Source organism: Mastigoproctus giganteus, chromosome 1 (genome assembly GCF_048544385.1).
Source record: "Mastigoproctus giganteus isolate SK-2022 chromosome 1, ASM4854438v1, whole genome shotgun sequence".
NCBI classification, from domain to species: Eukaryota; Metazoa; Arthropoda; class Arachnida; order Uropygi; family Thelyphonidae; genus Mastigoproctus; species Mastigoproctus giganteus.
In genome coordinates, this window is record NC_143575.1 from 49,491,704 (window position 1) to 49,515,671 (window position 23,968).

At 36.9% G+C, this 23,968-nt stretch overlaps 1 protein-coding gene across 2 annotated transcripts in view; it reads left to right on the forward strand.

The window, feature by feature from the left end:
• The window catches only part of LOC150090780 (putative polypeptide N-acetylgalactosaminyltransferase 10), a 238,742-nt gene that overhangs the window by 160,679 nt on the left and 54,095 nt on the right, over positions 1 to 23,968 (forward strand). Inside the window, exon 4 of one of the 2 annotated variants that reach the window (XM_090372664.1) lies at positions 22,862 to 23,070. In XM_090372664.1, coding sequence (XP_090228790.1) covers positions 22,862 to 23,070 — 209 coding nt within the window. Of the gene's footprint in view, positions 1 to 22,852; positions 23,071 to 23,968 lie in introns of both variants that reach the window. The other variant, XM_090372653.1, reaches the window with a different exon arrangement.

Sequence of the window (23,968 nt, forward strand, 5' to 3'; positions counted from 1 at the left end):
TCATTCTTATAAGAACACCTGTATTGCCTTTATAGATGTTCTTGTTGACTGGAGAACCATATTATTCGAGTGGTTAGGATTAAAGTACATAGTTTTCCACGCCGCCTGTTCGAATACCCGAGATACTAGAAAATACGATAAATATTCTTGTAGTATTTACATGGCCGTTCCTTAGTATAGTAGACTTTTAGAATAACTGCACCTTCGGGGATTAAAGGTGCTGTTATTTGGATTTTTCCGTTATGTAGAAAGTTTTATTTTTAATATATTTAATACAGATATAATGAGGCTAAATGAGAAATAGAGATTAAGAATGCAATTTTATTAACTGCACATAAAAAAATAAACGTTTGACGATCTAATGTTATATTCTCCCATTAATACAATCCTGCTTACGCCCCGTTCTATTTTCTTTGTTATATCAAGTTTACACTGTGCGGGTAACACAGTGGTATCATCACCGTCCCCCACACCGGGTAGAAAAGGCCCGGGTTCGAATCCCATAGATGACGCGAGGAACTTTTATGGGCTTTTTTTTTTTCTCACTCCTTGGCTGAGTTAGTCGATCTCAGGCGTAGACAGCAAGGTTCCACCCCCCCCCCCCCCAGAAACTGGGGGTTTTCTGTGGTCGATTTGCCGAAAACAGGCAAATCGACCAGAGAACACTCGCAATTTAGAAACAATACACATGGGTATATGAATTAACTTTTCCAGGTGTAATAGTTTTGATTATATCAAGCTTGTCACTAAGGTTTAATGTTCTAGTTTTCTCTGTATGAGATTTATTAACCTTAGGAGCCATAGTGAGGGATTTTTAATTTAAAATAATTATAAAACTGCGATATAATCCGTGATATCAGCACAGAATTCACTTTCAAAATGGCGCACATACACAAACACAGTAATCACGTGACTTTTTTTTTTTTTTTCGGCCGAAATACATCTGCGCTGTATGTAAACATCCGATCTCAATGTTCCGTTATTTGGGGTGCCGTTGTTTCGACAGCCTACTGTATAAACAAAAAATTTATTTTTATTTATAGTGTGTGGCAATACAAACCAAACTATTTGTACAGGGTAATCACTCCGACACCTTTCTCGACTGCCGAAGTGGCTACGACTGCTATTTTACAACATTATGTGGAAAAGGTCTAGTTTTACACTGGTCTGGACTTCTTTGGGAGGAATATTTGCTGCTTTTTTTTATTATTATTTATTATTTATTTTTTTCTTCCTCACTTTGGCTGGTTTCTATGCGCGTATTGCAAGATTTTTCCTTAACCTGAAACATTTCCGTTTCAGGGTTAAGGTGAAGACGTTTCCATCCCTGGAACATGGAACCAGGCTACGGATCTACCATGTAGCGCGAGTATTTTCGTATAGGAGTTTATAGAAGTATGAAAGCATAAGAACGACAAAGAAATACTGGAAAAGCAAGGACAAGAAAGAAAATATTGGGAAGAAGTGAAAGACCGAAATTGAATAAACTACAGTATATCCTAGATCGACTAGTCATTCATCTGGTCTGCAGCCTTAAAACACTCAACTATACAATTAACACTACGCTTCCAAGAGTAAATATTAAAGTCAAGTAGTCATTAGGATGGTCATTATTTCCGCTAGAAGAACTGGCATCAAAGTTACAGTCCTACATTTCACAGGCGCTTGTTAAAATAATTAGTATCTAACTAAGTAGTTGAAGCAAGCACAAACATGTCAATCCTCAGACAACCACGAACTATCGCAGATCTAGGACGCAATCATAGCGATATCACACAACACATATCATGCATTTTTCAGAGGCAGTATAGAGTCCATGCCTCGCCATGTGGCCGGCGGAAGTGGCGGAAAGAGAGAGGATTGTTTAATAGGCGGTCATGATGTTGTTTGGCAGACAGTATATTAATTAACTAGTAAAAATTAAATTATTTTATTTTATTTATTTATTAAATTTCTAGATTATATCTAAGTAAACAATCTTTTCAATCTATCATTTGAACTTCTGGTCTTTTGGACTTTCAATTATGGCCTTATTGAAATCATAGGATACCTACCTAGTAACGAGTAAGCCCACCTTTCGCGCGGATAAGGTCAGTCACACGGCGAGGCATTGAGTCCAATAGTTCACATTCCACAGGTATTTCCATCCATGCTTGCTGCATTGCTGTCCATAATTCCGTCGCATTCCTGGCTGGAGAATCCAAAGCTCGAACGAACTTCTCCACATGGTCCAGTGAACGGGGAAGCCATTCCGTGGTGGTAAAATCTGCGGAATGCTCTTCGAAACATGTTCTCGTCACCATGGCTCTGTGGGGAGGCGCATTGTCTTGCTGGAAGAGTCCATTGCCCTGTGGGTTAACGATGACATGACCATGAAGGAATGCAGATGGTCTACAAGGATAGACACGTAACCTGAACCGTTCAGAGATGCGTCTAGACGTACTAGAGGTCCCAACGTGTGCCAGTTGAACATGCCCCAGACCATTACCGACCGTCCACCTGCCTGAACAGTTCCTTGTAGACATGACGGGTGCATAGCTTCGTGCTGTTTCCGCCAGAAACGCACCCTCCCGTCCGCTCAAAATAACTGGAAACGGGACTCATCGGCCCAGGAGACCCGTCTCCATTCATCCAAGGTCCAGTGCTGATGTCTTTCGCCCATTTGAGATGTAGAGTCGTGGTGTTAGCAATGGGACTCAGGTGGATTGGTGGCTCCCATAACCTATGGCAGCTAATGATTCCTGATGGTCTTGGTGGAGACGTTTCTGGCACCTTCCCCTCGTTGAAGTCGACAGTGATTTGTGCCACTGTCTATCTCCGGTTGGCTGAAACAATGCGAGACAGACGTCGAAGGCCACGTTCATCCACCATCTTTCTCCGCCCACAGCGTTGTCCACGATGAGATGTTATTCCGGAAATGGCGTATTCCCGATATACACTTGATACTGTCGAACGGGGATAGTTCAATTTCTGTACCACCTAATATGACCCATGCGTTGGGCATCCACTATCATCCCTCTTTAAAAGTCAGTTAACTCACAACGTTTTTCCATACTAACATCGAATTACTGTCTACGTGAATGCAGTGTACCTATATACCAGCCAAGCGGCGAGTTTGTCCACTAGCGAGAAGGATGACAGCGTCGCGTTGTCCAGGAACCAGGTATCCCATGAATTCTGTCCTCTCAGTGTATGGTCGAAATAATGATTCTCTCTCCCTTCCCTTTAGTTATAACTGGTATCATTTATCTGCAGTTTGGTGTGAACGAAACTTATCAGTCACATAACTTTCTTTACGTACTCGTCCTAACAGAATCACATGATTAACAAAAGTTTTATGCCCACTAATGGCCAGTAAATGATATCCGTTATCTTACCTGTAACCTTAACGGTCGGTAAAAGTTTTATGTATGCGGCGCTTAATATTTTGACACTGCATTGTGTAAGTTGTCTAGGCACCTAATCTAAAACAGCAAGTACCGATTTTAATGAAATTTGGAATGGTTCTATAAATATTTCTAAAAGAGTTAAATTTAAATACCTGCCGTACGAAGCGTGGCAGTAAAGTTCTTGGACTAGTGCAATAAAAAGAACACAGAGAAGGAGCTCAAAAATGGTTTTATTTTTATTCAAAGTGTTTACCAACTGATTGAATGCACTTATTACACCGTTCTAAGGGTTTCTGAAAAGAGTCGGCGAAAGCGTCTAAAGAGGTGATGTTCTGTTTAGCGGTTATGCTTTTCTTTTCCCTCAACATCCTGAAATCTCTTTCCTTTGAGGGCAGTTTTCACCTTGACAAAGAAAGTCCGCTTGTGCTACATCGGAAGAGTAGGGCGGATGGTTGATGTGTGTGCAGCGTCATGTTTCGTTAGAAATGTCTTCACAAATACGGAATGGACTAGAGCATTATAGTGCAACAAGAAGCTGCCTTTCTCTCGAAATTGATGCCTCACCCGGGAAATACGCTTCAGTAGTCTTTGATGAACCTGCACGCCGAACACAGCATTAATTTTTTCCCCTTCACGTAAAAATTCCTTGCGAATCGCATGCTGTTTGTTCAAAAACATGATCAGCTTGGAATTCTGTAAACGAAACGTTTTGGGCCTTGTTGATTATTTTGAAGTCCACTGCATGCTCTGATGTTTCGTCTCTGCGCTGTACTGAAATACACGACACTCATCTCCAGTGACAATACCGTTTGAGGAAATTAGGGGATTGCCTTGACAAGTCTGGATGAAGTCTTCGTATGGTGGCACTCTTCGTTGCTTCTGCTCATTCGTACGGTTGTGCGGCACAAATTTTGCGTAGACCTTCCTTTTCCATAAATCTTCACGCAGGATTTGGCTAATCTTCTCCTTATTCATATCAAACTCATCAGCCATCATTCTGAGGGGCAAACGACAATCTCTTGCCACAATATACGAACTTTTGCAACTCTGTACTCATTTCAAGAAGTTTACGGATGCCACTGCTTAGTTCATCGCGTCCGTCTTTGAAATTCGTATATCATTCAAACACACTAGTAACATGTAGTAGTAATGGCAAATGATACAAGAAACAAGCTTATATAGCATTAGCCAAAAAATTAAAAAAAAAAAAAAAAAAAACTACATACGTCACCCAAACCCTCCAAGAATTTATCTAGTTCTTATTCAAACCATCCACTTACTGAACAACAGACGGAAGCCTGTTGTTATGGAAGTGGATGGTTTGAATAATCAACTATCCGCTGGCTGAAGACAAACTTCCGTACATCTGTCTTGCAACCGTCCTTCCTGAATTTGAATTTATGTCCCCCTCATATGTGTGTAGCCTCAGAAAGAGGAAAAATGCCAACATTCAGCTTATTTAATACATTCAAGGCTTCAAACACCTCAATCAGATCTCCCCGCTTTCCTGAAATCCAAGTATATGATATCAAAACTATTTTTTTGCAACCAGTTCCTTTGGGACCACATTGTAACATCCAATAAAATTAGTCAAACAAGATTTCCCCTTAACAAATCCATGCTGTCTGAAGTAATTGCGGCCTTGTCTAGATGACCCTGCATTACTTCTTTTACTAGGGACTCCATTATTTTCCCTGGAACAGAAGTTAAACTAACAGGTCTGTAATTACTCGTGTCACCCTTTGATTCCCTTTGTGAATCGGGGATACATTCGCAGTCTCCAGTCCGCGGGCGGGGACTTCCCGTGAATCCAAGGATGCTCTCATAATTATGGCTAAGAGTTTGCTTATTTCCTTCGCTGCCTCCCTTAATATAATTGGATAGATCCCATCCACCCCAGTTGCCTTTCTTATGTTTAACTTCAGCAATTTCTCTTCCACTTTCCTCTCAGTTAGTACAAAGTCATTTAGCTCCCTGTTAGTTTGATAAACTTCCAGCATCCCCTTCCCTAAAGAATTCCTCATGTGTGAATGTGGATGCAAAATAACCATTCAATTTGTCAGTAACCTGAGCAGGATCATCAACAGTCAAACCATCGATATTCAGTGTACCAATTTGATTCCTCCCGTTCCTTCTAGTGTTTACCTAAATAAAGAAGTCTTTGCTATTTTTCTTTGTATCCTTCGCCACGAATTTCTCGTAATCTGCCTTTGCTTGACTGACCTCCTTTGTGACTTGATCAGGGCCGTTCAAAGGTATTTTGGAGACTCGGATGCAAAGGGGGTTAAGGGACCTCGTTTGTTTATGTTGAGACTTTGATGGCTCCGTTTATTGGGATCCCCCTAGATCCTGGGCCCTGGTGCGGCGCATCCAATGAACCACCCCCTCCTCCATTTGCACGGCCATGGACTTGATTACAGAATAGTTTGTATCTCCCATAGGCTTCTGTGTCGTTCGATAATCTATATGCATCCCATTCATTTTTCTTCTCTGCCGCGAGTTTCATCAGTTCATCTGACATTCATTTAGGCCTATACCTTAGAGTATTTCTTAGTTGGTAAAAAAAAGTCTAGTAGCTTCTATGATTAATTCCTAGAATACATCTCATTTAGAATTTGCTGATGGTAACATCATCAGTTGTTGCCGCCATATATAATTTAAAAACTGTTTGAGATCACTGTAGTCACCTTTACGAAAACAAGTACTCCTCCCTTTACCCTTGAGGGTTGTTACATCTTTAAATAAATTCTAAATCAACACACTGTGATCACTGCCACTGTGGTTCTTTTATCTGCAGATTTTTAATGCATGGATAATCATTGCTGATAATCGGATCGAGAGTATTACTCCCTCTTGTTGCCTCTCTAACATGCTGCTGTAGAAATTTTTTTATTGTAAAAAATAAATTTGCTAGGACATAAATTTATATTGACTTAACTAAATCAGGCAAGTAATTAATGAGATTTCCGGCATCGGTGTTCTCCACAAACTTTTATGTTCCTATTTTTATGTACTACAAGCGACTAAAATGTGCTTTGTGATCGGTAAGTCAATCGCGATGGACCATTTCAGTCAAATGCTTTTAATATCCGTGTCTCAACCTGTGGGTAGCGAAATTTTTGTAGAAGTTAAAAGAGTAACTTTAATAATATAATTTCGTAGCATCCACTAGTCTTAACCAGTGGACTTTGGATTTTTTTTCTTCTTTTTTTAAATCTTAATTATTCATTTATTGTTATTTTTTATTTATTTATTTATTATTATTTTATTTTATTTTATTTTATTTTTTTGCTGCACCCATTGCCTATGGGTGCGGGATTTCTTTTTTCCTGACATCTTGCCCTTCTTTCGAGGCGGGATTTTGCTGGTGCCTGGGTTCGGGCTCCCTAGGTACGGAATCGTAGCATCCACTATCGAGTGTATTACTCCCTCTTTGATTACAGCATTATTCCCTTGTACTTGTGTGGCGAAACGCATATATTCTTATCAAGGGATTCGCATAAATTCCGTAATTCTTGTTCTAGTTTTTGAAAATTCTACTGCAAAAAATAAATATTAGTTATTAATATCGTATTGTATCGGGTGATTTTAACCTGCTGTACTAGTCTTGCACTTAACCAGTGGACTTTGGATGGTTTTTTTTTTTTTTTTTGTAATCTTAATTATTTATTTATTTTTTGTTATTTTTATTTATTTATTTTTATTTTTTGCTGGCACCCAAGGACTTTCATTACTGCCTGTGGGTGCGGGACTTCTTTTTCCTGACCTCTTGCCCTTCTCTCGAGGTGAGAATTTGCTGGTGCCTGGGTTTTGGCTCCCTAGGTACGTGATCGTAGCATCTAGTCTTGCACTTAACCAGTGGACTTTGGATGTCTTTTTTTTATTATTATTTATTTTATTACATTTCTTTTTTCTCTTGATCCCAAACTCGTTTTGGGCATTCAGTACGAGCTACTCGAGGTCCGCCACATTACATGCGTAGTTGTGACCCACCTCCCCGTGGTGTAAACGGACATTGGGCAGGCTTTCCAGGTGATCGCCTGCCGAAACAACTAAACAACACACACACACTGCACAAACATAACATTACACACATTTCTGGCCTGTTACAGTGATCTGTAACCATCACAGTGTACAAAGGCGGAGTTGAACTCACGTTCAGGTGCCGTCCCACATAAGATACTATACATGTCTACATTAATAATATAACGACTTCTTTAACGAGTGACTCCGTTATTTTCCCCGGAACAGACGTTAAGTTAACAGGTGTCTGTAATTACTCATGTCATCTTTTGATCCCCATTTATGAATTGGGGACACATTCATACATCTGCAGTCCATAGGGACCTCCCCTGAATCCACGGATGCTCTCATAATTATGGCTAAGGGTTTGCTTATCTCCTTTGCTGTTCCCCTTAATGTAATTGAATAGATTCCATCTACCCCAGGTGCTTTTATGTTCAGCTTCAACGATTTTTCTTCCATTTTTCATCATGAACAGCTTTTATTATTTTATTTGCGAAAAACTGAAACACATGAAATGTGTTTCAGTTTTTCACAGTTTAAAGAAAATTTGATGTTCGTTCTATTGCAAAATTGTGACACGGAGCGTTAACGCTACTAATGAAACTGGTTATTTGCAACGTCAGTTTACTGGACAAATGTTGAAAGAAATTTGAACTACAACATACCACCTCAGTCTGTTTTCAAGCTCATCGAATATGACTGCAATAGCGTCTGGGAACTTTATTGCTCCCCCTCACATTAACTTAGCATGGACAACATTCTAAGCTAATAGTCGCTTATGCGTTTGCAAACTGCTTAAAAATATCAGATAATTAATAGGAACAAGGGAACATTGGATTACATTTTGTGTAAATACATGTAATTTAAAAAAAAAAAAAATTATATTGTGTTAGCAGTGGACGTAACCCAAAAACGGGAATATAGCTGATCTTGGATCAATATTTGCTTATTTAACTCTGGGAAATAAGCAAATATTGACCGAGTAAGACGTCACCTAATCTTATTAAACAAATATCTAAATGCATTATTCCCTGTACTTGTGTGGCGAAGCGCATATATTCTTATCAAGGGATTCGCATAAATTCCGCAATTCTTGTTATAGTTTTTGAAAATTCTACTGCATAAAATAAATATTAGTTGTTAATATCGGGTGATTTTAACCTGCTGTACCTAACAAGGTAGTTTCTGCTTCCATGAATTTCGGACCAGGAACAAATACAACGAAGAAAAGTTTGTTCTAAAACAGTTAAGAAGTTCTCTTCGAAGCAGAAGCAAAGACCTTTGACAAACAGTGAATTTGCAGTGTACCAGTTCACAACTCGCTTTTCGATAAGACCACTGTGGGCAAACAAAAGCGGATCGTGCAATATAATCATCTGTCGTATTCACTAGATTTGTTTCTCCAAGGGACATTTTCTTTTCCAAACTACTCAGTAGAAGTAGAGATTTTCAACATTGATGAATTAAAGAGAATGTGATGGGTGTTTTGAAAGCTGTTTCCGGAATGATTTTAACAGTGGTAAGTGGAGCTTGATTTCTTTTAAAGTAGTCCCTTATGAAGGGAATACTAAATCTTACATGCTCTGTGTTGTATAAGAAATAAATGCGAAACATTACGAAAATGATTTCGGTCTATGTGCAAACCTTTGATTGCAAATCAAAGGTTTGCGCATAGACCGAAACACATTTTTTCAATCTACTTTTCGAGAATCATCTCTGTAATTTCCCAAGTGAAATGCATAACCCTTTCAGTAAAATTTTTGATTAACTGATGGGATTTTGTTCAAAAATGATAGCACTCTAAGGACAAAGTATTCAACTAATTCTGCCGTTACTTCACACTTGAAAGCATCAAACATCGGTTATGTTTAGGATTTGCTGCACCTCAGTTCTTTTTGTAAGATTCTTTATCACTTCGATGAATAACAAACATTTTCTCTTCACGATTGAAATTTGAAGTTGCTGTTATCTCTTTTCGCATGAATGCAGTTAAAATTGGCGGCGCGAATCTCTGAGTATCTTCCGTTTTCATGATGATCTCAACAAACAGTGAGACTGTCGAAAACGTTAATTTTTTCATAAAAATATTGAAGAAAAGCGTGTAGACTAATGGTAGCTTTTTGTTTGGACGAAATTCGAAAATAATTGCTATTTGCTGAACAACATCGTACATGGGATTCTCTATAAATACAGTGTTACTATTATGCATTACTTAAGTTGAACAGTAAGAGAAGTAATGTTGAACAGTAATGTTGTTTACAGATCTAGCTTGCTTTATTATTTAAAAATGTGACATATGCAAATAACAATTGCTCTGGGGATAGTAGAAGTGATCTTTTTTCGACATCGGAGGTTCATCAAATCCGATGTCTTGTGTTATTAACTCGTACAGCTTGACATTTTCGAAATCCTACCTTTCTACAGAAAGCTATCGATTGATTTCACGAGCAGCACAGAACAAGTCTTTTGAAGATGCTGTATAGCCTCACACATTAAAGATATGAAGAGGAAGGGAACCGTCTTCCTGCCAGTAATGTTTGTTATCCGTGTTGTTTTTCATATCACAGTTTCTCTCTAAAATCAGGGAGTTGTGGACGTTATCGATCAGAGAGAGTAAAAAATTGGTTTATTGTTTAATCAGCTACGATAGTCGGTTCCTGCTGTTTCTCGTAAATAAAATGTAGTCTGTCAAGTAATTTGAAAGGTGATGGCATAATTTCAGAAACATTTGTAGAAAATACTGTATTAACAAAACTGATTTCATTTATCAGTAAAAATATTATTTGAATTCTCTAGAATTCAATGTTGGATATTTACAGCATGTTCCAAAACCATTACAACATTAATGTATTAGGTTATGGAGGCAAAGAAAAAAAGTCTTCAGATCCCTCGGTTTTATACGTACTCAGCGAACTATTCTGTATGGTAGATGCCGGTGAACAGCTTGGAAGCGATTATGATTATGTGACTCAATGCTTATCAGATATTCGTATTTATACGGTGGTTGTTAATTAAGTTCATCCCTTTGGAAGATGACTTAGAGGACACGCACCAGGGTTGAAATTGTTTATCAACCTGAGTGCTCAGTTGTAATACCAAGCTTGGGCTCATGAATTTCGAATAGAATGCGACTGCAGTTCATTATTCTCCACGCCCCTTTATAATGAATAGTTTCCCCTTCTGCTACTCACAGATGTTAAATATATGATGATTTGTTCCTCGGAGTATTACGGCTGTATGATTATATGCACAGTGAATCATTCATTGTGTAAAAGAAAGTCATTCTGGGTACATGTGCGACAGTCATTCTGTCGCACATGCCTTCGCATACACCGGAACTTTTTCCCACCCTCTATTTTAGTTGTAAAATCACGGGGAAGAAAATTTAATTTTTAAACTGTAAACATCTTAAAATTTATTTGGTATTGTAGGCAAATCTGGAGCTTATCCGTTCCTGGATTTGCTCCATTAGCAAAGATCCAGATTTGTTTAGAGTTATTAACACTGGTGAAAGGTACAATAAATTGATATAAAATTATTAAAAATTTATTATCAGAACAATCATAGGGGAAGCCGGGGGCCATTCCCCCTGAAATCTTGAAGGGGGCCCTCGTAGCCTCACGTGTCAAACATTTTTGTCAAATCATTAAAAAAAAAAAACATTGAATTTAAAACTAACGAATTAAAATAAATAAATATTTAAATAATAAAATATTTTTTATTTTATTCATGTTTTTTGCGTAAAACATATTCGGATATTTGAATTTCCGCGCTCATTTCATTTGAGACAGCCGTCCGCTATGCTGCGCGACGGTAGCCTCCAGAACCTATTTATTTTTTAAATAAATAAATGTTTTATTTTTATGGGGGCCCAAAATGTGGTTGCCCCTTCTTGTTTTAGACTGCGCATACCTATGAGAACCATCCTTGAATATTTGTTTCGAGTATTGTCTCTAGAAGACATACATAACATTCGAAAGGTCTTGACGAGGAATGAGGTTTTGAATTGATTTTTAATTACATAATTCAGTAATAATTTGTTCCCAGATTGCTCAGTTTTGCGGCTTTGCTAGAGCTTTTGATTGCATAAACCACTATAAACCATAAAGATTCCTGAAAGAATCATTACTAGGACTGATACTATGTAAAGGAATGCGGCTATTGTTAGGAAGTTCATATTCATACACTTATATTCGATCCATTCTGTTCGAAATAGGCTACAGGAATTATGCGCCCAAGGGCCCAGCTGCTGAAGAAATGCGAAGATGAGTGGAATTCAGTCGCCGGAACTTTTGTCCGTTTTCGAACTCGAAAAGGATGTATTCTTAAACGTTATTGTGACTGGAAAATAAATTATGGATTCACAGCTATGATTCAAAAATAAGAGACAAGCCAAGCAATTTCATTTCCATTATATATATATATATATCAAAGCCGAAGCATCTACTGGAAAAGTGAAATTGGTTGTCGGTGTTATCCACGCTGAATTTTTGGAAAAGGGACCACAGTCAATTCATTCCGGTACATTTAAGACAGTGAAAAAGCTATTAAAAAAAAAAAAAAAAAAAGAGGAAAACCTGGTAGTAACAGGTAACTTGATTGCAGCCTTTCACTGGAATTTGAAGTTATTCCAGATTTTCCTTATAGTTCAGATTTGGCCCTAGGCGACTTTTCTTTTCTTTTCTTTTTTTCTTTCTTTTTTCTCTCTCTCTCTCTCAAAGCTTAAAAAATATCTCCGAGGCAGTAGATTACTCTGGAGTTAAAAGCAGCTGTGAAGAGATTAGTGGCCCTCAATCAAAAGAATTTTACTTGAACGTCTTTACAAACACTTTTTAAGCGCTGGGAAAAGTATTAAGTTAGGTAGGGCATGCGTAGAAAAATATTACATCAAAGGAATTTCTATCTACAAGTAAGTTTATTCCTTTTTGATTTATCTCTATTCTTTCAAACGTTATGCAATAAAAAACATTACTTTTTAGCGACCTTCGTTTTAAGATCTCATGTGGAAGTCTGGCTCTTTCCGTAAATCTCCACTTCCATTACTGTTTAAAGAACGAAACGGATGATGTTTTAATTTATTGACAAGTAAAAAAAAATTTATCCATTGAAAATATGCCCTCTAATATAAAATGAATACGTACTTTTGTATAAAAGTATGATTATAGTTGTTCGTGTGTTTGTATGCATATTTATTTTAGGAAGTGGCAGTCAGCAAAGTACTTTAAAAAGTACGTAATAGATGGTGACGAATATGATCGCGTTTTTTTTTTTTTTTTGGGTTAAGTCATAAAACGGTAAAAATGCATTGCAGGTTTTTCAGATAGCAAAAGTTCTGTCGATAACACGCGCTGTAGGCTATCCACCCTTCAGGAGAAACCTGGTACGTAGAGCACATTCAAGGACTTCAAGAGCGAATTTCACACGTCCACTGTGCAAGATACGTGTCAGGTTTGTGATGCTGTGTGTGCCAGAGAGAGCGAGCGCGTAAGTCTGTTCTGCTAGTGTATACTTTGGGAATAGTTAAACTCGAGCCATTCGGTCAAGTTGGAATACGAAACAGCAAACCGAAGCATTCTTTGCGTTCACTCGGAGAACTTTTCCAGTTTATGAGACCAGTGTCTGCGGATTGTTGTCATCTTAAAAGTTTGTTTTCGTATATAAAACCACTGCGAAAAAAATGATACTATTGACGGCGGACCCGGATATATATATATTAGAATGAGGATTGAAAAAATAATAATAAATAATGGCGGCAAGACAGAAGAGCGAAAATAGTCCAAATTAAATATAACCAACAGGGAGGGAAGAGAAGGGTAACAAGAGTAAAAATATTGCAGCAGAAACTCCAAGATAATTTAGAAAATCTAAATGCAAAGATTATAAAATAATAATCAATTAAATAGAAATTTAACGGCGCCCCCTCTGACGGGAACCAAGTCCAAATTTATGTGAAATATCACCAACAGAGATGTAAACCAACTACAATAAAATAAATGAAAAATAGACTGACCATTACACCCCATCTCAACAGAGGACCACAAGACCAAGTCTATTTTTCGTTTATTTTTGTTTTATTTTATTTTAGTTGGTTTACATCTCTGTTGGTGATATTTCACATAAATTTGGACTTGGTGCCCGGCAGAGCGCCGTTAAATTTCTATTTAATTGGCATTCAAAATTTAATTGGTTATTATTTTATTATCTTTGCATTTAGATTTTCCAAATTATCTTGGAGAGTTTCTGTTGCAATATTTTTACTCTTGTTACCCTTTTCTTCCTTTAAAATTTAAACAATTTTGACTATTTTTGCTGTTCTGTCTTGCCATGCTGCTGGAATTATTTTTATTATTTTTTTAATCCTCATTCTAATTTATTTTTATATTTCAAGCCTCATGTAGAGGAATATGCTTTTTGCTGCCTCTGACGTTTGCTTTACCGTTTTTATTATGAAAGATTCAGTTTTGAATTTCAAACATTTGAACTATTTCAAATATATATATATATATATATCCATTATTTTAAATTAAATAAAACATAAGCCAGCAGTATGGCAAAAACTGTAGAGCGAAAATTAACATAAAAATAACCCAAATAAACAATCGAACGAAAAGAAAGAATAGATATAAATAGTAGCCCAGAAACCCTAATATAATTTCGATCTTTAAATCCAATTAACAAAAACTATACAAATTTTAGGATAATGCCAATTAGTTATTAATTTAGCGGTACCCCCCCCCCCCCCCCCCCCCCGAGAGGTACCAGTTCCGAAAGACGTGAAATATCGCCCAAAGAGGGTTAAAGGAACTACCAAACGATAACAAAATCAAAATAAACTAAAATAAAATAGAATAGACTGACCATCATGCCCCATATCGACAGAGGACCACGAGGCCAATAATGGTCATGGAATCGCTGCATTTCAATCGTCATACAAAACATCGCAAAGGCGGAAATATCGAAGAACCAAACCACCCTTCCATTCTCCGATAGATCAACCAATGCAGAGGATTTGCATGGCGGTGGTCCTTATGCAGCGAAAATAAACTATAGAACAGACAGCACTCTAAAGCAGAGCCACACTACTGACATACTGTAAGCTGAATCAGCTTATATTGAAGAAAAAAAGAAAATAGATGGCGGCACAGGCGTTGCTAAATTAGCATATCGACCCATTACTATTGAATTATATTAAATGTTGACGAAAATTAAATTATAATAAAAAATTAAAATAATTAAGATAATTAAGCATAATTTATTTTCGCATAAGCAAAATTAAAATAATTAAGATAATTTATTTTCGCTGCATAAGGACCACCGCCATGCAAATCCTCTGCATTGGTTGATCTATCGGAGAATGGAAGGGTGGTTTGGTTCTTCGATATTTCCGCCTTTGCGATGTTTTGTATGACGATTGAAATGCAGCGATTCCATGACCATTATTGGCCTCGTGGTCCTCTGTCGATATGGGGCATGATGGTCAGTCTATTCTATTTTATTTTATTTTATTTTGATTTTGTTATCGTTTGGTAGTTCCTTTAACCCTCTTTGGGTGATATTTCACGTCTTTCGGAACTGGTACCTCTGGGGGGGGGGGTACCGCTAAATTAATAACTAATTGGCATTATCCTAAAATTTGTATAGTTTTTGTTAATTGGATTTAAAGATCGAAATTATATTAGGGTTTCTGGGCTACTATTTATATCTATTCTTTCTTTTCGTTCGATTGTTTATTTGGGTTATTTCTATGTTAATTTTCGCTCTACAGTTTTTGCCATACTGCTGGCTTATGTTTTATTTAATTTAAAATAATGGATGTATTTCAGCTTCATATGGAGGAATTGCATGTCGCTGCCTCTAATGAATGCTTAATTATTTATTCATTTTATTATAATTTAACTTTATTTAATATAATTCAATGATAATATATATATATATATTGTTGACTATTAATAAATAGTAATATAAATTATGGGGACATTATTTTGATTCAGCTCTCATGAATTTTAAACAAGGGAATATGTGGGATATTATGCATTCCCCTAACTCCATGACTTCAACCCATTAACATTATATTGATAGAAAAATTTATAGATAGAAAAAAACATAAATAGAAAATTTAATGATATAAGTAGTGCTGATGAAAATAAATTAAAAAATTCACTGCAGAGCCTTTATTTAAAAACTTTAAAAAGACAGTACATTTATCCATTGATATGAGACTCAGAAGTTGTACTTGTTTTTTGAATGTAATAATGCAGGTTTGAAGATACTGCAAAGTTTTGTCTTGATTGTATTATTATTTCATTTAATTTTTTTCTAAATGGCTCAACACCTTCAACATCACCACTTAGGGCTTCACCACAAATTTTTCTATTAGTGATATTGTGCCTTTGTCTAAATCACCATAGCCATCCTGAACTGCAAGTAAAATTGTGTAACTTAAAATGCTTTGCAAACTTTTCTGCTACTGCCTTTAGCTCAACACTACACATGCCAATGCCACTTGATCGTTGCTGTGAATACCACTAAAAAGGTTTTAGTGCTAAAAGCCTCAGACTTAGGAAAACTCACAAATCGAACAAGTTAGTGCTTAGCATCACATTAGTTCATAGTAAATCACTGAAGTGAGTGAAATGGCATCATTTTTGTTATATCTCATATTGCAAATGCCTTCACAACAAGTTGCCCTGATATTGCACTACCATGGTGGATACCACCAATATCTCATATTGTGAATGCCTTCACAACGAGTTGCCCTGATATTGTAATCGGCGGATACCACCCTCGGGTGGTTGGTATCTGCTGAGAATAAGTAACATTAGTCTTCTCCAATGGGGAAGTGTTGCTTAATCGAGGTAGTGCAATATCAGGGCAACTCATTGTGAAGGCATTCACAATATGAGATATAACAAAAACAATGCAATTTTTCTCACCCACTTAAGTGATTTACTGCGAACTAATATGATGCTATGCACTAACTTGTTTGATTTGTGAATACTACTTAAATACAGCTTCTTCCAGCAACAGTTCTTGGCTTTTTTAATGTCTATCTATTTGATACACTGCTTTTATCACTCCCCAGCCTCGCACATTGTCTTTATAGATCCTTTTTATTTTATAACACGTTGACTGCCAAGGCTTATTTAGGTAAACGGATCGCCATCACCAATTTGAGTTAGGCATGTTAAATTATTCAAAACCCAAATTATAATATATATTCATCACCAGAACTCGTAAAGAAAGCTTATTATTGTAAAAAAAATCTTTGAATTATCTCACAGTTTGCATATGTAATAGAAAATTCTTCGCAGCAGCCAAGAATCAATTAACTCTTAGTTAACTAAGAGTAACTCGATTAACTCAGATGTGTTGTAACTTGTAAAATTCGTTGTATATTAGTCAGCGCTGTGCGTAAATCCACAGCAGTGACACAGACTTTGTCATGTACATTATATTTAGTACTTTGTGTTGTTACTTTTTTTTTTTTTGTAAAAAAAAAAAAAAAAAAAATAAAATAAATAAATAAGAACATAAAACATGGATAAGAAGAGACCACTGACCGAAGAAGAGCTAGAGCTCTATGCTAATATGAGTAACTTGGAATTTGAAGAACTTTTCACGAGTCGTATGGTTCTGGTTCATAGATCAATTGAATCAAATGCTCTCGTATTATTCAGCACTAAGAAAAACCATCAGATGGCCGAAAAAAATTGCATTGCATATTATAGAAATAAAAAAAAAAACTGCAGCCCTTATCAACCCACTGCAGGATGGAAGCCTCCTCAACAATTCATGCTGAGAGAAATGGACCATAATCTGCCACGCTGATCCAGTGCGGGTTGGCAGATTGACGGTATTTAGCAGTCAGGGGCTTGAACCCCGGTCTACTCAAAGAGCGTGTGCTACTGCACTCCCGCTCATGACCACTCTGCTATGGAGGCCGATTATTAATATATATTCATAATGCATACAACCTTTTCTATCAAGTTACTGGTTCCATCATAAAATGTCTAAAATTCAGAGAAACATTCATTGAATCTTTGATTGGAGAAAAAATTCTAAACATTCCAAAGGTGATTAGGTTTGAACGTGAAATTCATTATTTAGAGGCTGTACCACCAACTGAAAAAAAACCACACCTGACTAAACTGTGTCGAGTACGTACAAGAAATAAAAAAAATGCTATGAAACACACTATTATTGTCCAGTGTGCCAAGAGAAGCCAGCTCTTTGTGTACAAGAATGTTTCAAGAAATATCACAAATAAACTATTATATTCGTGAGTTTTAGTAATACACTATTCTTTATGTAATTTTGAATAAAATACATACAAGTGTGTGTGTGTGTGTGTGTGTGTGTTTTTGTGAATAAATTATCTGTTTTTTGATGCCGTGGTTGATTTTTCATTCTTATCCCAGAAGCCCACTATCCATCAGTTGCACGTATTTCCTACCAATATACTCGTAGCTTCACCTGAAAGGCAAGTTAACTTGTATTTGGCAGTCAACGTGTTAATATCTGACACAGTCTGTTGACTAATGCCAAATTCTTCAGCAATTTTTTTTCCAGGAACACCATTTTCAAGTTGTTATACCGCTTTGAGCTTGTTAATGATAGTTAAAGTAATGTGCTTTCTTTTTATTCCACTTTTCAATTCTTTAGAACCCATAATATATAAAATATGTGAACTTATGTACATTTATACACATAAAGAAGTACACACATGAAGCGATATATGCAATAGCATCCATCCGACTCAGTCAACAATGATACTGAACAACACACAAGGACAATGTAATGTACGTTCCGGCTCTCTCTCTCTCTCTCTCTCTCTCTCTCTCTGTGCAGTCAGAGTGACTCATCTGCCTTCCTAAATCCCATGTGTCTTTCTAAGTACTCAACTGTGAACAGAATTTTTCCTATTTCAATCTGAATTATCTGACATACGGATTAAATGTAACTGGATTAGCGAGGGTTTACTGTAACTAGAAATATTCTTATTTTTAAAATATGTACGAGAGATATTGCCAGTTTTCCCTCAGAAACTTGTGATCTTTGATCTAGTAGAATAAATTAAGTCAGTGGATTGTTAACATCAGTGACAAACTCCTCTGCTCATAATTTCTAAAATCAACAAGAAAAACTCCCCTTGGGTGCATAATTAATATTTATTGCTAGTTGGTAACTTTTTTTTTTTTTTTTTTTTTTTTTAATCCTCAATTGGAGTCACTACTAGTGTTGTCATCATACTACCATTGCTAGCCCTATGTTATCTAAGTAAACTACAAATGACATTTGCATTTTTGACTTGCAAATTGCCTACAGGGTGTCATTAATTTTATAGGATATTTATTCCCTGTGCAAAATACGTACTGTTTGCTCTTCAATTTTCTTCTTTATATCATATTGCTGTGCCAAAAACATGGCATTATTTTTAATTTCAGATTATATATATGTATTAAAAACTCAGCTAATTGTTTATAACTGTTTGCTTAAGTGTAACTAAAGTAAACAGTTATAATAAAGTTCTAGAAAGACCATACGTTACAAGAACTAAAGCATTCTTACCAACATTGAGAAACCTATTTAGCTGGGGGACTCCAATTATGTCCTTCAGGGAGACTCTTGGACTGCGTGTGTGTGTACACACACACACACACACACACACACACACACACACACACACACACACACACACTGTTACCTCTATGTGTAGGCTTCATGCCAACTTCATCCTTTTAAGAATGAAGTGGTATACTGTGATTAAATTTAATATGGTAGAAATACAGACTGTTGCTAAATTATTCGATACTGTAGACCTTTTTATGTTTAACTTTTAATGATGCTTTAAAGGACGCCTAGTAAGAAAATTAAATAAAAAGAAGCAAAACAAAACAGTTGAATGGTTACTCATCACCATCTGTGTGCCTGTGTTGTTTATTGCTGATCTCTGACAGGATTTGAATCCAAACTAGTGACAAGTGATGAATCCACTATAAATAGTGTCATGGTATATGTTGTGTGTATTTGCTCGGGTGTTCCACAGGGTGGGCCACGAATCTGATACATGTCCTGTCAATGTTGCAGTACTCCAATCCAATCCCTGATGTATAGAGTTCTTTGGGAGGAGGCAGCCACTAAAAGAAGTCAATTTCCTTAAGTGGCTGTCTGCTCTCAAACCTTATGACCTGTTTGGATCACTCTGGTTTCGTGGTGAACTTGTGTAGTCAAAATAGATTGCTACCACGATTAGATAAATCTGATGAGTAGGTAGAGGGATGGTTCAAGACCATCTTGCAAATATAAATTCAAATATTATATTTGCATTATATATTTCCTCATTAACCTATGAAGAAAAGATCAGGAAGTATACAGACCTAAGACAGCAACTCAAAGAAATGTGGCATATGGAACAAGCAGTGTCCCTCTCAATCAGTGTCAACTTCCGGGATGGTACCAAAGAGCCTCCATAAGAACTTAGCAGCAATTGGCCTCCCAGAAGAATACTTGCATAGAACTCCAGGAAGACATGATCCTGAACACTTGTCAGAGAGTTCCTCGACCACAGTAATAATAATAGTAACCAGACACAACCAACTACCCATGCACTTGGTACCAGTACCTGTCATGGAGTGGGAAAAAAATCCCACAAAAGTCGTAAAAACAATAATGAAACACGCTGTGGGTTTTTTTTTTTTTTTTTAAATGAAAACCCCAAACACAAGAGGTATTAGAACCTATAGTACTGAGTACCGTGCATGGGTTGGAGGTTGAGAAGATGAAAGAAGATATTTGGTGATGTTAGACTTGAACTTCTGTAGGCTGCAATTTTCAGGAAATGCGTACGAAAGAAGGTTGTTTCAGAAAACTGCAGTTGAATGAATAAACGAGGAAGATAAAAAGTTGGTTCTGTGAGTTTGAAGTTGGACAGTAAATGGATGTTGGCTGGTGGCGGCACGTGTTCAGACCATTTTGAAAGAGAGAGTGGGAATTATAAAAGCCAATTCAGAAGAACAGTGCCCATGGAAGTATGTAAAGAAGAGGTATGCAGCAGAAACAGTACATCTATGAGATAGAGAGTTGAGAGATTCTGTTAGAGAGGAGTCATTAATTAACCTAATGCCCTCTTCTGAATGGAATCTAGAAGCCTGAGAGAAGTTTAAGGGGCATCACCCCAGATGTGGAAACAATATTCCATGCTAGGGTGGATTTTTGCAATTTCTACAGAGTGAACAGCTGTTTGGAAGAAAAGTAACACCAAGAGCGAAAGAGAAAACCAAGTTTTTTTAGATGCAGAGGAAGCAATATTTGTAATGTCTTTGTGCCAAGAGAGATTAGAAGTCAGAGTAATCTCCAAAAGAGATATATCAGAAAACAGGCTTTGTGCGTCGGGTTGCATTATATCATCAAAGTTTCTTGTGACGACAGACTTCGAAGTCGGTCATCACAAGAGATATATCATTTTACCTAGAAATTGGAGTGTCACCAAAGATAAGCATAGGAGCAGAAGAATCCTTTTTGTGAGATGTAAGACAAAACTGAGTTTTAGAAGGATTGAAATCAACTAAGTTGTATTTGCCCACTGGAGAATTACCTGGAGAACGGCATTTAAGGAATTGGTAGCTGATATTCAAGAAGTTGAAGCTGATTGAGCAGGGCAAGGTTTTTCAAAATTGAAAGTGGAATGCAATGTTCTATCATCGGCAAAACTATGGATAGGATTTCCAATCAATGGAAGAAGGTCATTAATAGACAAGAGGAAAAGATTGGGGGGAAAGAACTGAACCTTTGGGGACACTAGCATTTGGGGAGAAGTTAGAAGAAAGAGAGCCATCTACCATAACCCTAGGTGAGTGATCAGAGAGAAAACTGGATAACCAATTACAAAAAACAGTTGGCAAACCATAAGATGGAAGCTTGTTCAGACGGAAAGCGTTTGAGATGTCAAGAGCAACTGCTTGTGGTTCACCAAACTTTTCCATTGTATTTGTCCATAAATGGGTAACATAGCCAGAATATCACCAGTGGATCGACACTGACGGAATCCATTCTGGCGATCATTGATGAGACGGAAGGTTTCTAGGTAGTTTAAGAGTTGGCGGTTAATTGATTTCTCCATTACTTTAGAAAGAGCAGAAGTAATTGCAATGGTACAATAATTGAATGGGGAGGGACTTATCAACCTTTTTAGAAACTGGCTGGATATGAGCAAATTTCCAAGCAGAAGGAAAAACACCTTTGGAATAAGAAAGTGAAAAAAAGGCGGCAAGGAACAGGAGTAAGTTCAGGAGCACAGATTTTGAGAACAAATGGAGAAATACCATCAGGACCTGGAGCTTTCTTAGCATCAAGATTCGTCAAAATCCTTTTGACAGAAGACCACAGGAAGCATTGAATGGAGCGGGTTGGGAATGGTGGGAGGTGTTTTACCAAGATCATTAATACATGAGTTGGAAGAAAAATGGGATGCTAGCAGGCCAGCTTTATCCTTGGCTGAAGTGACAACAGAACCATCTGGTTTTGACAGAGGTGGGAGCAGAGATGGGCAAAAGTTGCGGCCAATAGCTTTGGCAAGACACCAGAATGCTCAGCTACCATTAGGGCAAGAAGCAAGTTTTCTACTCTTAGCCTGTTCAAAATCTAGTTTGGACTGATTAATGACTGCTTTACAATTGTTGCAAGTTTTGGTGTAGGCAGAAAATGAAACTGGAAATTGGAAACAAGCCAATTACGATATGCAGCATTCTTCTCTTGAACAGCCTTAGCATATATATTGGAAAACCAAGGTTTAGATAAAGAACGAGATTTTAATGTGGAATGTGGAATAAAGGATTCCATTCCTACAAAAATAATTTCACTGACACGATCAGAGCAAATGTTGACATCAGAAGTTTTGAAACAGTAGTCCGACCAAGGAAAAGAAGAAAAGAAATCTCGCAGGTCATCCCATTTTTTCATTCTTGTAATGCCAAACAATAAGAGGTTGAGAATAGCCATGAGATAAAGGCTCCATTGTAGACTCACTGTGCAGTACTACCCTAAGTGTAGTACTGCACAGTTGGTACGAGACTAGGTATCTGTGAGTGATCTGATTGAGGTGTATAAAGCCTTGAATGTTTTTAACAAAGTAGAGAATGAAATAGACCTGGGTGTAATTGTGCAGTCAGATATGAAGTTTTTCTGATAAGTGCTGCCAGAGCATGGAGCCTTGTCAATGTTATACAGGAAAACTTTTTTTTTTCTCTTCTTTTCCTTTTATCCTTGCTGTATTAACTCTGATTTTATTTATATTTTTCAGAACTATTTTTAATTAATAAATCGGTGATTTAACCAGTAGTTATAATTCAAAAGCATTAATTTACAAAATAACAAACATATGTATGTATAAAGTTTGAACATCCTATATTTTATGGTATAGTCAGCATCTTTGATTGTAGATACACGAGGATTACCTAACAAAGAAGGATTGGCATAATTATAGTGAAATTTCTGAAGATGGCAAAAGACAGGGACCTGGAGAAAGAGGCATTGCATTTTACCTGCCTGCTGGAACAGAAAAGAAAAAAGATGAACTCTATAAAGTAAATGGTTTTAATGCACTAGTTAGTGACTACATATCACTAAACCGTTCCTTGCCTGATATCCGGCATCCTGGGTTAGTATATATATCTTATTGTATTTAATCTTGCATTTTGTAATGTGCTTGTAAGCCATAATATGTAATTCCCCAAAAGTCATGAACTATAGGTGAAATGTGATAACTTGATAAATAATTTTTGTTTTGGTTCAGTTTATGTTCATATGCTAAAGTACAACCAGTTTTCAAATATTCCATCATTTACTTTTAAACACTTCCTGATTCTAAGAATACATGGTGCTTGAGCTCTCAATAACATGTCTTCACTGATTTTTTTTTTGCACATTCATATTTTCTGCTATAGTTCTCCAATAGTTTAGACAAACTTGATACACAAATTTAAAATTCCTCCTGATTCCTCTGATGCTACTCAATTTCTGTCTTAAAGACAGAAATTGAGTAGCATCAGATCTGGCAATTGAAGCAGTCACTTAATTGCTCCTCCACTTCCAATCCATTTATTAGATAACTATCACGGGGCTATCTGAAGGCAAGTGCAAAGTTTTGCAACTCAGTCTTATTAGAAGAATGTAGCATGTGTTTTGATAAATGGTAACACAAAGAAAAAGCGTGCAGCGTTTTACTTTAAGTTTTACTTTTTATGGCAGTGTCAAAAGTAGGCTTTCACTTATAGCCTGTCATATATTCGTATCCATATAGTTACTTCTGGATCATGTTGAATATGCATTGCTTCAGTCCACATTGCTTGTTAACTGGCCCAGTATCTCAGGTTGCCCATTGACATTATTATTAGCCATATGGTGCAAGGAAGCATGGGGCTTATGCTGCACCAGCCAAAAAAAAAAAATTCTGAGAAAGAGAGAGAAAAAGAATCAAAAGTAGAAGGAAATCACCAAGAAAGAGAAGAATGGAATGATGATATCCAGCTCAGGACCCTGGGTGGGTGTGCCAAGCC